At 45.8% G+C, this 14,167-nt stretch overlaps 1 protein-coding gene across 1 annotated transcript; it reads left to right on the top strand.

Moving 5' to 3' along the window:
* The first annotated feature begins 8,427 nt into the window (after positions 1 to 8,427).
* Positions 8,428 to 12,563, top strand: vrtn (vertebrae development associated). Its single transcript, XM_063222532.1, has 2 exons — positions 8,428 to 8,568; positions 9,276 to 12,563. The coding sequence occupies exon 2, from the start codon at positions 9,281 to 9,283 to the stop codon at positions 11,357 to 11,359; it is 2,079 nt and encodes a 692-aa protein (XP_063078602.1). The 5' UTR covers positions 8,428 to 8,568; positions 9,276 to 9,280; the 3' UTR covers positions 11,360 to 12,563.
* Positions 12,564 to 14,167: the final 1,604 nt, after the last annotated feature.

Raw genomic sequence — 14,167 nt, 5'->3', positions numbered from 1 at the left:
AAGTAAAAAAGGGGAAAAATCTGCAGAAGAAAAACAAGAAAAAAGCGCCATTATATATGTGGATAGATGTAGATAGTCGTGTTTCATTTCGATTTTTGCACATGACACACCACCAAGTATTATGATCTTTTACGTGTAAAATAAAATTGTGTCCATGACATATAAGTACCAATTTTGAACCACAGGGTGGCAGTGTTTAGCACATTGAAACAACAGCTCATGGTACTGAAAAAAATGTCTTGCACTGCCTTTGACATGCATGATAAATAAATGATCACATTGAGTTGAATAAAGGATGGACTGACTGAAATGCTTTCCACCTACAGGATGACCAGGCGTTGACCTATGTTGAAATCGACACTAACGCCCACAGAGGCCGCAAGAAACCCACAGCGAGAGAAGCGACAGAATATGCTGCCATTAAGACCGCATCCTGAACATACCAGAACTCTATGCTGCATTTAGCTGTGTGAAATTATTCTGAAGTCACGGTGTATGTCATGACCGGTCAGGCGAACAGCTTTTCGGGTGCACTATAGAGTAGAAGCAGTGTTGTCTCTCTTGTGGCTAAGGCACCATATGTTAGGTCAGTGTTTCTCAAAGTGGGGCGTAAGCCCCCCTGGGGGGGCGCGGAGGCATCTCAGGGGGGGCTTGTGACATCTGATTTTGGGTTTTTTCCCCAAGGAAATTATTTCCTGTCTCGCCAATAAGTCAATAGGCAACAATTATTAATTGTGATTCATTTGAATATGACCACACATCTGCTTTCAACTGCAGTCCCTCTTTGTTTAATTTCACCAGTCATCACCTTTCTTTGATTCTGCGCAGCGATCGCAAAATCAGTCTGCGCGAGTACTGCTGTTGCTTGGGGGGTCTGAAAAGCATTCAGACCCTCTGAAGGGGGGAATGATGGAAAAAGTTTGAGAACCTCTGTGTTAGGTCAAGGAACAGGGTTCGAACCCGGCCTGGGTCATTTCCCGATCCTATCCAGCTCTCTCTCCCAACCATTTCCTGTTTGTTGTCCACTGTCTTGTCCGATTATAAAAATGAAAATTGATGCTTTAAATCAGTGTTTCCCAACCTTTTTTGTCTCGCGTACCCCCTAAGCCTCTTAGTTGTGCCATGAGTACCCCCTAATTAATTTTCTATATCATTTTCTCTGTCCTGATGTGGCTGCTCCATACATTTGTTATAATAATAACACTTTTCCAAGTACCCCCTGCAGTGTGCTTGCGTACCCCTAGTGGTACACGTACCCCTGGTTAGGAAACACTGCTTTAAATGACCATGAACGTATGTCATATAGATAGGGCCAGACTGTACTGTGTATATCAGGGCTATTGAAATGGAGGCCCTTTAACAAAATTAAAACAAATAGGGCCTATTTGTGCTATCTGTGGCCGTGCATAATTTGTGATCACTAACACGTCAGGTTGGGGATATTTCTATTATGCGTTCACATGAGTGTCTCAACAGTTTCATAAATAGACCATCCTAAGGCTACTAAAAAATAGAGAAGAGAATAGGCCTATCTGTTCTGTCTGGAAAGCTATCCGCTTGCTTCACATCCTAACCTCAGACACTGTGCTGCTCGCAGTTATACAGACTCTACTACGTTTGGCCCCTTCACTGGAGAGAATTTGAAAAATTGCCCCTCAGTGACTTTTAATTGAATACCCCTGGTATATTCTATATGTAGGCCTACTACATGTTCAAAAGGCACTTCCACAAGAAAGTTTAGACAATCTGAAAAAAAGAAACACTTTTAGATGCAAGTGTTTAGAAATTGAAAGAAAAATATCTGCACACTTAAATCCCCTTTGTGTTCTTTTTAATGATAGGCCAAGCTTTCGGTCTACTGACCTTCCTCAGGGCTCAGTTCACAAAGGGGATTTAAGTGTGCAGACATTTTTCTTTCTATTTTACACAGTTTTTGTTTATGTTTGGCACCTTTTAATCGAGAGTGCGGTGGGATCCGGTTATACACAGATGCAAGTATTTAGGCCTGGACTGGTCATCTGGCATACAGGGCATTCCCCGCTGGGCTAGCAGTCCTCAAGGGCTGCTGCTGTTGGGGTTTTCTCAGAGAGTGGCCCACAATTTAAAGCAGGGGTGGGGAACCTACCGTATGTCTCGAGGGCTGTTTATGGCCCCGGAGGCCGTTTTCTCCGGTCCCCGATATGATTTTAATGTTATGCAGCTTCACATGAAATATGAAATATTTTTGTAAAGGAGTCTTAGAAATTGCATTTTCAATACAATTAAGATATATTCAGGGGGCCGAGAGAAGGTGGGGTCTGTTTTAAAGGTGGCTGCCTTCAAGATAGGCCTAAAGTTCATGGGAAATCCTGGTTTGTGTTCATAGTGCGGCCCTCGGAGAACTTTTATGACCCTTGGAGGAATTTGAAGTGGCCTCTCGAATGAATAAGGTTCCCAACCCCCGCTTTAAAGGGGGCCATGCAAAAATACCCCTGCCAGTCCAGCCATGCCGGTATGTATATTGCCGCTAGCATTTTTATCAACGTCAATAGTGTCATGTGAAGTGCAACCTTTAGGGGTCTTACACACCAAGGCGGTAAAGCGTCGCGGAACGGCCGCGTTTTTTACCGGCGTCGGTGAAAATACATTGAAACCTATCTGTCCTTACACACCAACCGGCGGTAGTCGGGCGTCAGCGGCGCGGGAGCCGGCTCCGCGCCGCGCTGCATATGGAAAATAGAACTCCAGCGTATTTTTCACGCCGGCAACCGGCAGTGTCTCATTCAAATGAATGGCAAAGTAGCACGCTAGCTTTAGCTGTGGGGAGGGTTTTGAACAGGACTGGCCGCGCAGGCCGACGCTGTCAGTGTGCAAGGCAGAGAAAAGCACGCCGGCCAAAACTAAGCAGAAAGACCGCGTCCGTCCTGCGACCGTTCCGTTCCGCCTTGGTTTGTTTTGGCCCTTAGAATTGTCTCCATCTTCCAAATTCCCAAACTGCGAACAAGCTATTTCACATCTACATAGGTATATAGTACAGGCTCATGTGTAGGTCTTTTTTGCGAGTATATAATGTGTCTTACAGACTGTGAGAGGTGTGACCTGGTAACTGTTTTATTGGTGTCGTTAAGTATGACTGGGATCCCTAATGGTGCTGCTTTATAGACCTAGCCGCTAGCTAGCCACCCATGGCTGGCCTTTTCTATTTTTTTGTACTCATTGGACTATATTATTTTAAAAAATAAAATAAAAGTGAATTGTTTTGCTGAGATACTCAGGTAAATCATTTGCGTTTTAGGACAAGAGTAGATGAAGAGTAGATTTAGGACACAAGAGTAGCCTAATTTTGTGTCTGTGATTTTAGTAGTCACAATAGACAACCTCAAAAAAAGCACTTGTGATCATTTTGTTGCAAACAGTATATGCATATTCATTTACCTTGTAGTAGATTTTTTTTAAATGTTAGTATTTTCCAGCTTATATTAAATCGTGTTTTTGTTTTTTTGTTTTTGCTTCACTGTATTTATGTATTTGGAAAAAAAAATAAAAAATAAAGGTTTTACATGTTCGAAAATAGGATTTTTGCTGTTCTTTTTTGGACTTCTTTGTGCTGTCCTGGCACGGGGGTAGAGACGGGGGTGGTGGCAATGGACGAGATAACACAACACATTCCTCCCTCCCTCCACACTCCACCTCCACCTCCACACTCTGGGCTCTGGGCTTTTGGCTTTTGGCCCTCTCCAGACCCCATGCAGGGCGCTCCCCCAGATAGGTGTTGACTGCCTTGCTCTTGACAGTGTCTCAAGTGCCCACTGAACGGTCAAGCTCAAGAACAAAAGGTTGCGACCGCGCTGTGCTCCCCCACGCCCCCACGCCCACTGCCTATACTATACTCCCATCCCCCACCCCCACCCCCACCACACCCCACCCCACACACACACATACACACACACATACACACACACACACACACACACACACACACACACACACACACACACACACACACACACACACACACACACACACACACACACACACACACACACACACACACACACACACCCTTCCTGTCCTTACACTCTTCTCTGGTTGGTTGTACTCTGCTCCTTTGAAGACCCATCACACACACACACACACACACACACACACACACACACACACACACACACACACACACACACACACACACACACACACACACACACACACACACACACACACACACACAAACACACACACACACACACATGCACCTCCCCCCCTTCTTTCACCTGATGTGCCTACACACACACACACACACACACACACACACACACACACAAGTGTACACAACCCCCACTACCCCCATCTACTCTCTCTCTCTCTCTCTCTCTCTCTCTCTCTCTGTCTCTCTCACTCTCTCTCTCTCTCTCTCTCTCTCTCTCTCTCTCTCTCACACACACACACACACAAATACTTTCTCTCTCTCTCTCTCTCTCTCTCTCTCTCTCTCTCTCTCTCTCTCTCTCTCTATCTCCCTCTCTCTCAATCTCTCCCTCTCTTGCTCTCTCTCAATCTCTCTCTCAATCTCTCTCTCTCTCTCTCTCTCTCTCGCACACACACACACACACACACACACACACACACACACACACACACACACACACACACACACACACACACACACACACACGCGCACACACACACACACACACACACACACACACACACACACACACGCACACATGCACACACAACACACACACACACTGCCCCACCCATACACACATGTGTATGCGCATACACAGTCACCCACACACACACACACACACACACACACACACACACACACACACTCGGTATGTGTCAGACTGCCGGAGCCGACACCAGTGTTTCGAGCATTAGCATTTTAATCAGTCTGGGCCCCGCTGGCTGCCTTGTCTCAAGTGACCACAGCCAGCGTAGTGTAGTGGTGTAGTGTGGTGTAGTGTAGTGTAGTGGACCTGCACACTTCAAGGCGAGAGAGTGATTGAGGCAGACAATGAGCTGGTCCAACAGGCCCATTCAGGCACAACTGTATAGACAACATGCAAAAATGTATAGACCTGCAAATGTACTACTGTGGTCTACAAGATACCTCATTTCCGCAATTTAGACGCATTACTTGAAATGGTGGTGATATTGTCTGAAAAGTTAAAAGGGGTGTGTGAATTCCGAAGAAAGAGTAAAAAAAAAAACCCTAAACTGTTTTGACTGCGTGTGTATTCTGTGTGCCCTCTTCATTCACAAACATCTCTACCCTTCACCACATATTTCAAGGAAACAGTCTCCAAATGAACTTCCTTGGTTTATTATCAAATACCGGTATGCACATGACATTGAATGTCTCCCATGTTAAAAGCAGTACTACGTACACTGTGGTTCTTGTCTATGCTGCCCTAAAAGGCAAAGTGCAGTAACTACGCCAACATTGAAATGGAGAAAAAATGTCTTCATGGTTTTTGTTTGCGATTGGATGTTCTGGTTACTGCAAATTGCATAGCAATATCTCTAATACATTTGGACCATTATAATTTGTCAGAATATAAAGGAGGTGTTATGAAGACCATTCAGTATTAGATCAATTTGTAAAAAATTTGGGGTGCAGGCAGGGGGTACAAAGGGGTCTGCTGTCCCAGGCCCAGAATTGGGTTCTCATTACATTGAATGTATTGGGTGGGGGGCCCTTTCAGATGACTTTGTCCTGGGCCCAGCCAAAGCTGTCAGCGGCCCTGTGTGGCAGTGTGGTGGCCCTACTGGTTGGAAATGGAATTGTCTGCCATGGAGAGCAGCATCTCTGCTCCTCTGAACTAACCTGGTGAGTTCTCAGCCCATGGAGGGCAGAGCAGTGAATTCAGAAGTAGCCTAGCTTTCACCCTGTGACAAGTTGATAGACGATTAAACTTTTTTTTTTTAAACCGCAATATTTCAGTTTTGTCAAGCACATTCGTCATGCACAAAAGCAACAAACATACAGTAAGTGCAAGTCTGTATGTTTGTTTGTTTGCGTGTTTTACCTGTTTACTGTCTGTACACATAGGGCTGTGAGCAAATGTACTGTAGGCCTATATGCAATGTGTATTATATATGATGTGTATCTTCATTGTGTGTAAGCTGCCAGACACCTTATTTTCCTTCAGGATAATAAACAACTAACTGTAGTCTACTCTACTCTACTCGGATCTCTAGTCTACTGCAGTGTTTCCCAACCTTTTTTGTCTTGTGTACCCCCAAGCCTTTTCATTGTGCCATAAGTACCCCCTAAGCCAAGTTCTATATCGCTTTCTCCATCCCAATGTAACTAAGCTCCATATATTTGTTAAATTTCATTTTTCTAAGTACCCCCTGCAGTGTGCTTGCGTACCCCTAGTGGTACACGTACCCCTGGTTGGGAAACACTGGTCTACTGTACTGTACTCTACTCCACTCCACTCTACTGTACTTTGTTCTACTCCACTCCACTCCACTCTACTCTAGAGGCCTATACTACACAGCTGGTTCAGGAGTGAACCAGGTTAAGTTAAGAGGTAATTCATAATTTTCTTAAAACTCCAGGCTCCTCTATTGGATGATAGGCCTATACCTCTTAACTTAACCTAGTTTACTTCAGAGCCAGCTTCGTGGTATAGGCCCCTAGGTTCACCTGGTCTGCTGTGTTTTGTTTACTCCCCTCCCCAAAGTAGCCTCTGTCCAAAGCAGCTGCAGTGGCACCACGTAGTCTGGCAAGCCCCCCTGAGGAGTGCACAGCAGAGGGGCTATGCATGGACCAAGGCCAGGCCATGGTGGAGGAGGAGGAGGAGGAGGAGGAGGAGGGCTGTTGCTGTAGCTAGGGGGTGTTGTTCCAAGAAGCTGGCTCAGTACTGAACCGGGTCAAGTTAACCCTGATGTTGGGGTCGTTGTGGACGTTGTCTGTCTAATAGAAGAGGCTGGCGTTCTCGTTTTCTCAACTGAATGGCACCTGTGGACTATCTTATAGCAGGTTCCACGTCCTGTAAGCTAACCTAGCCAAGTTTATCACTTAACCAAGTTTTTGGAATACCCTCGAGGAGTGGAGTGGAGTGGAGGGGCTGGGGAGGGTGGGGTGGACCTGGGGGACAAAAGGCCACAGAGCAACCCCCCCCTCGCCACCACCACCATCACCTCCTCCCCCTCTCCCCCACCTCCACCACCTCCTCCTCCCCCTCTCTTGCAAAAGGCAGACAGTGGGGAGAAGTGTTAAAAGTGATACCTAACCAGCAGTGGTGGACACCAACAGTGTGTCTTTTGGCAGACACACAATAGTACACACACACACACGTGCACACACACACACACACACGCACGCACGCACGCACGCACGCACGCGCGCGCACGCACATGCGCACACACACACGCACACCCACACACACACGTGCACACACACACACACACACACACACACACACGCACTCGCACACGCACACAGCCTACATACCAACAAGGTACTATGTCTATGCCAAATAAACTCTTGATATGAGCATTGTGCTCTATTTAGTGAAATATGAAAAACAAGGTCAACACACTCGCACACACAAAACTGTTTTGTCTGTACTGTAGTTGGGAAACGTCATGCCTTAAACTATTATCCAAGATGTCCATATTCATAAATACAGTGACAATACACACATTCACTGATCACTGGATTATTAATTTCATTTATTACAACTGTTTATTACATTCAGCCCAGATTAAGTCGACAATTCCAATCAAAGCACTGGACTTGTCTTATTTGGATCTTGTCAAGTGACTCTGGGTTAAGTAAGCAAAACATAGCCTACACATGTATAGGTGTTAATGTAAGGTAAAGTATTGCCTATTCAGATAGAAATTTAGTGGAAGTGCCTTGACAACCAAGTCATTCACCTGGAATAATGGAAATTTCCACCCACCCACCCAGATATACAACTGAAGCTGTAGGCCAATGTCTCATAGGGCCTACTACTCCCTAGCACTGAAAACCTCAGGTCTGACATGTAAGGAAGGTATTGGTTTTGTATAATTTAATTCAGTTCAACTCAATATAAGCGTTGTGTCTATTTACTTACAGCTAAAGAATAATAATTAGGCCTAAAAAAACAAGACAAGATGTCAAAACACACGCAGCTTTTTTTGGTATCTAAATGAATTAAATGTTGGTTTGGGACGATTGTGAAAATACATTTTTCCCCCCTTAAACTCAGGCAGTAAATGTGCCCAACGTACCGATACTTACGGTCATCAGACCTAATAGCCACTTGACACCCAGGCTTTTGTTAACACTTCACATTGAAATTGACCACGGCGCTGCGTGAGAGGGTGTGTTTACGTCCGAGGAACAAAAAACACGCTTGTGATTGACAATTTCCTGGAGGGAGGTACCCCTTATCATTTCAAATCTCCAAACTGCCTTGGATTCAGGTTGGCCTCAAAGAGCTCAACTACAAGCACAGGACAGTCGTCAGTGGAGAGGCTGCTCACTATGGATTAACCTCGGGACGCACATAGATCACCACGGGCTCTCTGCTGTACAGGACAGACGGTTATTAGCGTTTTGGTCACTGTAACGAACTCCAGGTAAATATCAGGAACTCCTCGAACGTTTTGGTGAATCTATCTACAAGTGTAAACATCTCCTTTTGGTTTGTAAAATGGTCCCATGCGCAAACGAAGAAGGCTAATGAATCCATGTCTGCAAAATTACCACTGGGGGAGGGCTAACGTGAACTCAATGAAAGGGGCTTTTGATCCGATAGTGCTGTGTGATTTTAGTGATGAATTGCAGTATTTTACCATGTGGGAGTCTGCCCGTTCCCGTTCTCGACACCATCTTGGTTAAATTTTTCAAGTTTGATGGGAAACAATTTGCGCAAGACAAATTTGATTTAAAATTAAGTTAGAAGTACTAAAATGGTGTACCAATAATACATGTTAGCTAGGACATATCTCTTATTGTTTGTGGTTATGGTTGGACAGGGTCAGTATGCCTAATTAGAAACATTTTTTTTGAAAACACTGACCCTATATGCATTTTGTTCATGATACATTTGTGTTCAAAGCAATTATTGTATTTTAAAGCACCACTGGTGATTCTGGGGACACCGCAAACCTGCTGGGATACAGTGTGAATGTGTACAATATAAAATTGAATACAATGCAATGGTGATAACAACGAAATCAAACCAGCCATCCAACTAATAATTGTTTATACATTTATGCAGGTAGACAAAACTTTTTCTCAATCCACACCCTCATAACCCATTACTTTGTTCTACTTCTTTCAGCAGGTATGATTCAGCGGAATGAGGTTGTGCTGTCCGTTCTGGGCAAGCTCCAGGACGCCACCGAGTGCCCCGGCCTCGAGGCCCTCACCAAAGTGGCCATGGAGGTGGAGCAGCTTCTCTCCCCTTTCCCCCTGCTCGCCGAGCCCTGCAAGGAGCTCACCTCGTGGATGGGCATCGACAACGTGGCCCACACCCTCTACCCGGCGGACGCGCCCGTGGGCCTGCTGCCGCTGGCCTGCAAGGGGGAGGGGAACCTGCTGTTCGACGCCGCCAGCATGCTGCTGGTGGGCAGCGCCAGCCTGAGCCTGGAGCTGCAGGTGAGGACGGTGGTGGAGATGCTGATGTGGAAACGCTACTACCTGTCGGGCATGATCGACTCCAAGGTGATGCTGCAGGCGGCGAGGTTCTCGCTGTGCGCCGAGGAGAGCGAGGACATGCTGAACCTGCCCATGGCCGTGCTGGAGGCCATCTTCGACGCGGACGTCAAGGCCACCTGCTTCCCCGGGTCGTTCGCCAACATGTGGCACGTCTACGCCCTGTCGTCCGTTCTGCAGTGCAACGTCTACTCCGTCTACCCCATGTACAACCTGAAGATCCGGCCGTACTTCAACAGGCTCATTAGGCCCAGGGTCTGGCCGAAGGACTGCGAGCCGGCCACCCTCCACATCATGTGGTCCGGGGAGCTGGAGGACGCCTTTGTTTTCAAGCCGCACAACTTTGTGGCCCTGGTGAACGCCTGCAACCTGAACATCGGCACCCCAAACAGCGAGCAAAGAGCTCTGCCAGTTAAGACTCTGCAAATGCTGAACCAGGACTCGCGGCTGTCCTACTCGAGCCTCAAGGACAAGTTCAACATCACCAAGAGCACCTTCTACCGCTGGAAAAGGCAAACGCAGGAGCACAGGCAGAAGTCGGCCGTCAGGTACGAGGCCAAACACTTCTTCCAGGCCTGCTACCTGGAGGGCAAGCTCATACCTCTGCACCAGTTCAAGGAGTTCTTTCCTGAGATCTCGCGGTCCACCTACTACGCCTGGAAGCACGAGCTCCTGTCCTCGGGCGGGAACCTGTCTGGGGGTTCTACCGGAGAAGTCAGTCCGGGAGAGAGCACGGAACCGGAGTCCTGGTCCTCTCCGGAAAGCAAGAACAACGATCTCCAGGACAACATCTCCACCTTCTTCACGTTCAACTCTGACAAGCTTGACGCGGAGCGCGGCCAAAGCCTCACCTTGATGCAGGAGGCCAAGAAGTGCCTTCAGAATTGCATAGCGACAAACACGCCGTTCCCTTACAGAATGTTCAAGAGGAACTTCCCTGGCATCTCGAGATCAACGTACTACAACTGGAGAAGGGAAGCCATGCTGTTCAATCCAAGCTACAAAGATGGCACAGGCAGCAGTGAGGATAGCTCTGACGGCGACAAGCCTCAGAGTCTGAATGGCGAGCTCTCCCCCGACCTTGCAGTCAGACATGTGTACGGGCATGCCCCGAGGCCTAAGGTCTGGAGGCACAAGCACATCGGTTTCCAGGTGGCGCACCTTCGCAACAAGAGACTGAGAGAGCAGGCCAAGGCCCACGCACAGAAGTCCAAAATGACTCTGGCCAAGTTCAAAGTCATGTTCCCCACCGTCTCCACCAGCTTCTACTGGTTCTGGAGAAACAAAACAAACCCGCAGCGAGAGAAGATTCCGGACACTCCGCCGGTGCCGCCGATACAGGAAGATGAAGGCATGGATCTGTCTATCCAACACGTACCTCGGACCAGCATCACCGGTCCGACGGGGTCTCCTTTGGAGGAAGACGCTAAACTTTTGAACAATGAGCCTATGTCCCCTTACAAAGTCACCCTACCTGTGTACCCAGTCCCAGTTCCCCACAAAGCCCCCGAAGAGCAAATGTTTGTCATGGATGTGGTGGCACTGGCCAATTTTAAGGCCAAAGCCAAGTTGTTCCTGCAACAACGCTTTGAGGAAAAGTCCTTCCCCACCTTCAAGGAGTTCAGATCTTACTTCCCCCTCACCCCACGCTCTACCTACTACATGTGGAAAAGAGCCTTGCACCACGGTGTTCCATTGATTCATGGTTGATGCTTCCAAATTGTAGTGTTTTACCCTGAATTAATTTATGTCCAAGGTATTCTCCCACTTCCCCACCACATTTTTGGGGTGGTTCACATTTTTTACATTGATCTGGACATTTGGGGGGGGAATCCACTAACGTTGGTCTGTGTTTTCAAATTGATAGGAGGGCTAATCATTAGATCTCTGACTTGCATCTTAAAAATGTCCCTCTTCCTTTCCCTTACTTTTCTGTGCTCTCAGCTCGGGGTTAGTACATTAGCATGTGTGTGGAATGAGACTGCCCTTAAGCTGTGCACCACTTAAGCCTTGATGGCCCTTGGGCAAAAGGGTAGTTCAAAGCCAGAGATAGCGAGGCTTCAAATGGCTCTACGGCTCTTTGTTTGAGTGCCTTCTTTAATCGCCTTGAACCATTGTGACTGGGTCTCGCCTGTTTTACTTTGCCTATCTAATTTTATTTTACTTGCGTTTAAGCTTTCAAAGTTTGTTCTCTTTTAAAGTCAATATGACCGACCACCTGAAGTTCACTGTAGTTGTACCATTTGGTAGGCCTACTGTTCGTGATGTATGGTACAAATCTTTCTATAATCCGTCTTCCGTCCGTTTTTATTCTGAAAGATATATTTTTGTATTGACAACTGAATGTTATCTGTATCTAGAAATGAACGTGTCGTTGCGGCACTACTTATGGTTTTTTGCCACTATTTTTTTGATGAATTTTGTTCAGGTTATTAATCTACTAAATTAAGACATACAATGTTCACAGAACACTATTTTATGAAAGGCATACCAGGGTCTTTATTTTATTTTGCACACAGTGTTTGCAAAGGATTATGAATGTCTGTGTGATTGGATTTTTTTTGTTGCTCTGAGAGATCTAAATCACCCTTTGTGTTACTACTACCTACATTTCTTCCTTTTTGTTGTTTGACATTTTTTATATAATTGTTCATCAAAATGAATTTCTTTATTACCCCTTGATTTTGTCACTTGGTAATGTTCACAACCTACATCTGTAAATCACTGCTGCATGACTGATTACTGCACATTGTTCAATGGTATCTCAAGTCGTTAGATGATTGGCCGGAGATCCTCATTGCTCAACGTTGGTGTTCTGTGTAAACCAGGGATACACGTGTGCTTAGTAACTCACAAGGTAAAACAATCTTTTTTTGTGCTGAAGTATGAAATCAATAAACCATCCTCTAATGTTTTTGTTCTGTTGTGGCTGAATCTGTTCTATCATCTCTGGGTCCTGCTTTCTATATCACATGTTGAGTGGGAACTGTGATTAATGTTTGCACTTGTGCCTTAACATCTTGTTGAAAAGTCCATGGAGGCATGTAATGGCTTCATTCCCAGCCCAAACCCAGTGCTCGTTTGCTAATGAGCGCGAGATCGATTGCAGCTACAGAGGTACCTTACACGTGAAATTGCTTCGTTCTGAAGAACATGAAAATGGAGTTATAGTTCAGTTCAGTGGCTCCGCTTTTTTGGTTGGATTAAGTGTTGCAGTGGTACTAGGACAAATTGGATGCTACGCTTCATCTGTGGTTTTATTTCTGTATGAGAATATCGTTTAGCCTACTTAGTTTTTCATATTCTTCCAAGAAGATGACCCATTTCCTACAATTGATGTGCCTCAACTGTAAAGGTATACGCAAGCAGACTAGAAGATATTTTCATGTAAACCTTCCCAAAATGGTCCCAAAGCTCATTTATTGTTGCAGTCTTAATGTTTTGCAAATTCCAAACTCCACTAATATTCAGAGGCTTTTTTGTGGGAATGAATTAATACTTAAAAAAAAAATCCAAACATAGCAAGGGGATCCTAATAAGCTGTTCTTCGGTGAATCACCTGTGTCTAGACGGAAGGAATGTAAAAATTTTAAGCTGGTTTGCTCACCTCTGAGACTGGGTTAATGGCAGTGACATGCCATGGCAGTGACATATCCCTAAGCAATATGAAGGGACAGGTAAAAGGGTAAACAAGCGGGCTTATTTCATACTGGCTGACCATTGTACACATATGACTGCATGCAAGCCCGCCATTAGGGGGGGGGGACAAAGGGGTATGTTGTCCTTGGCCCAGGGAGATAGGGCGCCCAGAATTGGGTCCCCATTACATTGAATGTATTCGATAGGGGGCTCTTTCAGATGACTTTGTCCTGGGCCCAGCAAAAGCTGTCAGCGGCCCTGACTGCATGCCGGCTTTCTGGCAGCCGTGGCCTAATGGTTAGGGAGGTCGACAAGATCCGAGGGTTGCAGGTTTAAATCCCACCCATCCATGGCTGAGGTGCCTTTGAGTAATAAGGCACCTAACCCCACATTACTCCAGGGACTGTAACCAATGCCCTGTGAAATAACTAAGTCGCTTTGGATAAAAGCGCCAGCTAAGTGTAATATGTAATGCAATGCCTTTTGATGCTCGCTATAAACTACTGGTTTAAACTACTCGAAAACTCATGGATCTTTAGACAGTCCCTCCAGGATTTTGCACTGGGATTTTGTGATTTTTGCGGTCAAAATGTCTGATTTTGTGGCGGCATTTTCTCATTTTTTGCAAAGATTTTGCGGCATTTTCTCATTTTTTGCAAAGATTTTGCACCCCTTTCTGGGTTTTTTTGGTAACTGAAAACCACAATCAGTCTAAGCAGGCTTAAGACAAAAGAGAGAGAGATTCAGAAACACACTTCCTATATAATAGAATAATAAAATATTGTCAAAAACTGCCAGAGCGTCTTATAAGCCAGTGCGTCCCATGTGTAAAAAAAAATCATGGCCGCGACACTCTGTGGATATTTTAGAACGACTTCG

This window comes from Engraulis encrasicolus, chromosome 18, assembly GCF_034702125.1.
Source record: "Engraulis encrasicolus isolate BLACKSEA-1 chromosome 18, IST_EnEncr_1.0, whole genome shotgun sequence".
NCBI lineage: Eukaryota > Metazoa > Chordata > Actinopteri > Clupeiformes > Engraulidae > Engraulis > Engraulis encrasicolus.
This window is presented reverse-complemented; position numbering and strand designations above follow the sequence as displayed.

Excerpts from the sequence above, each read along its gene's own strand:
- vrtn (XM_063222532.1), top strand. The coding sequence starts at position 9,281 with ATGATTCAGCGGAATGAGGTTGTGCTGTCCGTTCTGGGCAAGCTCCAG.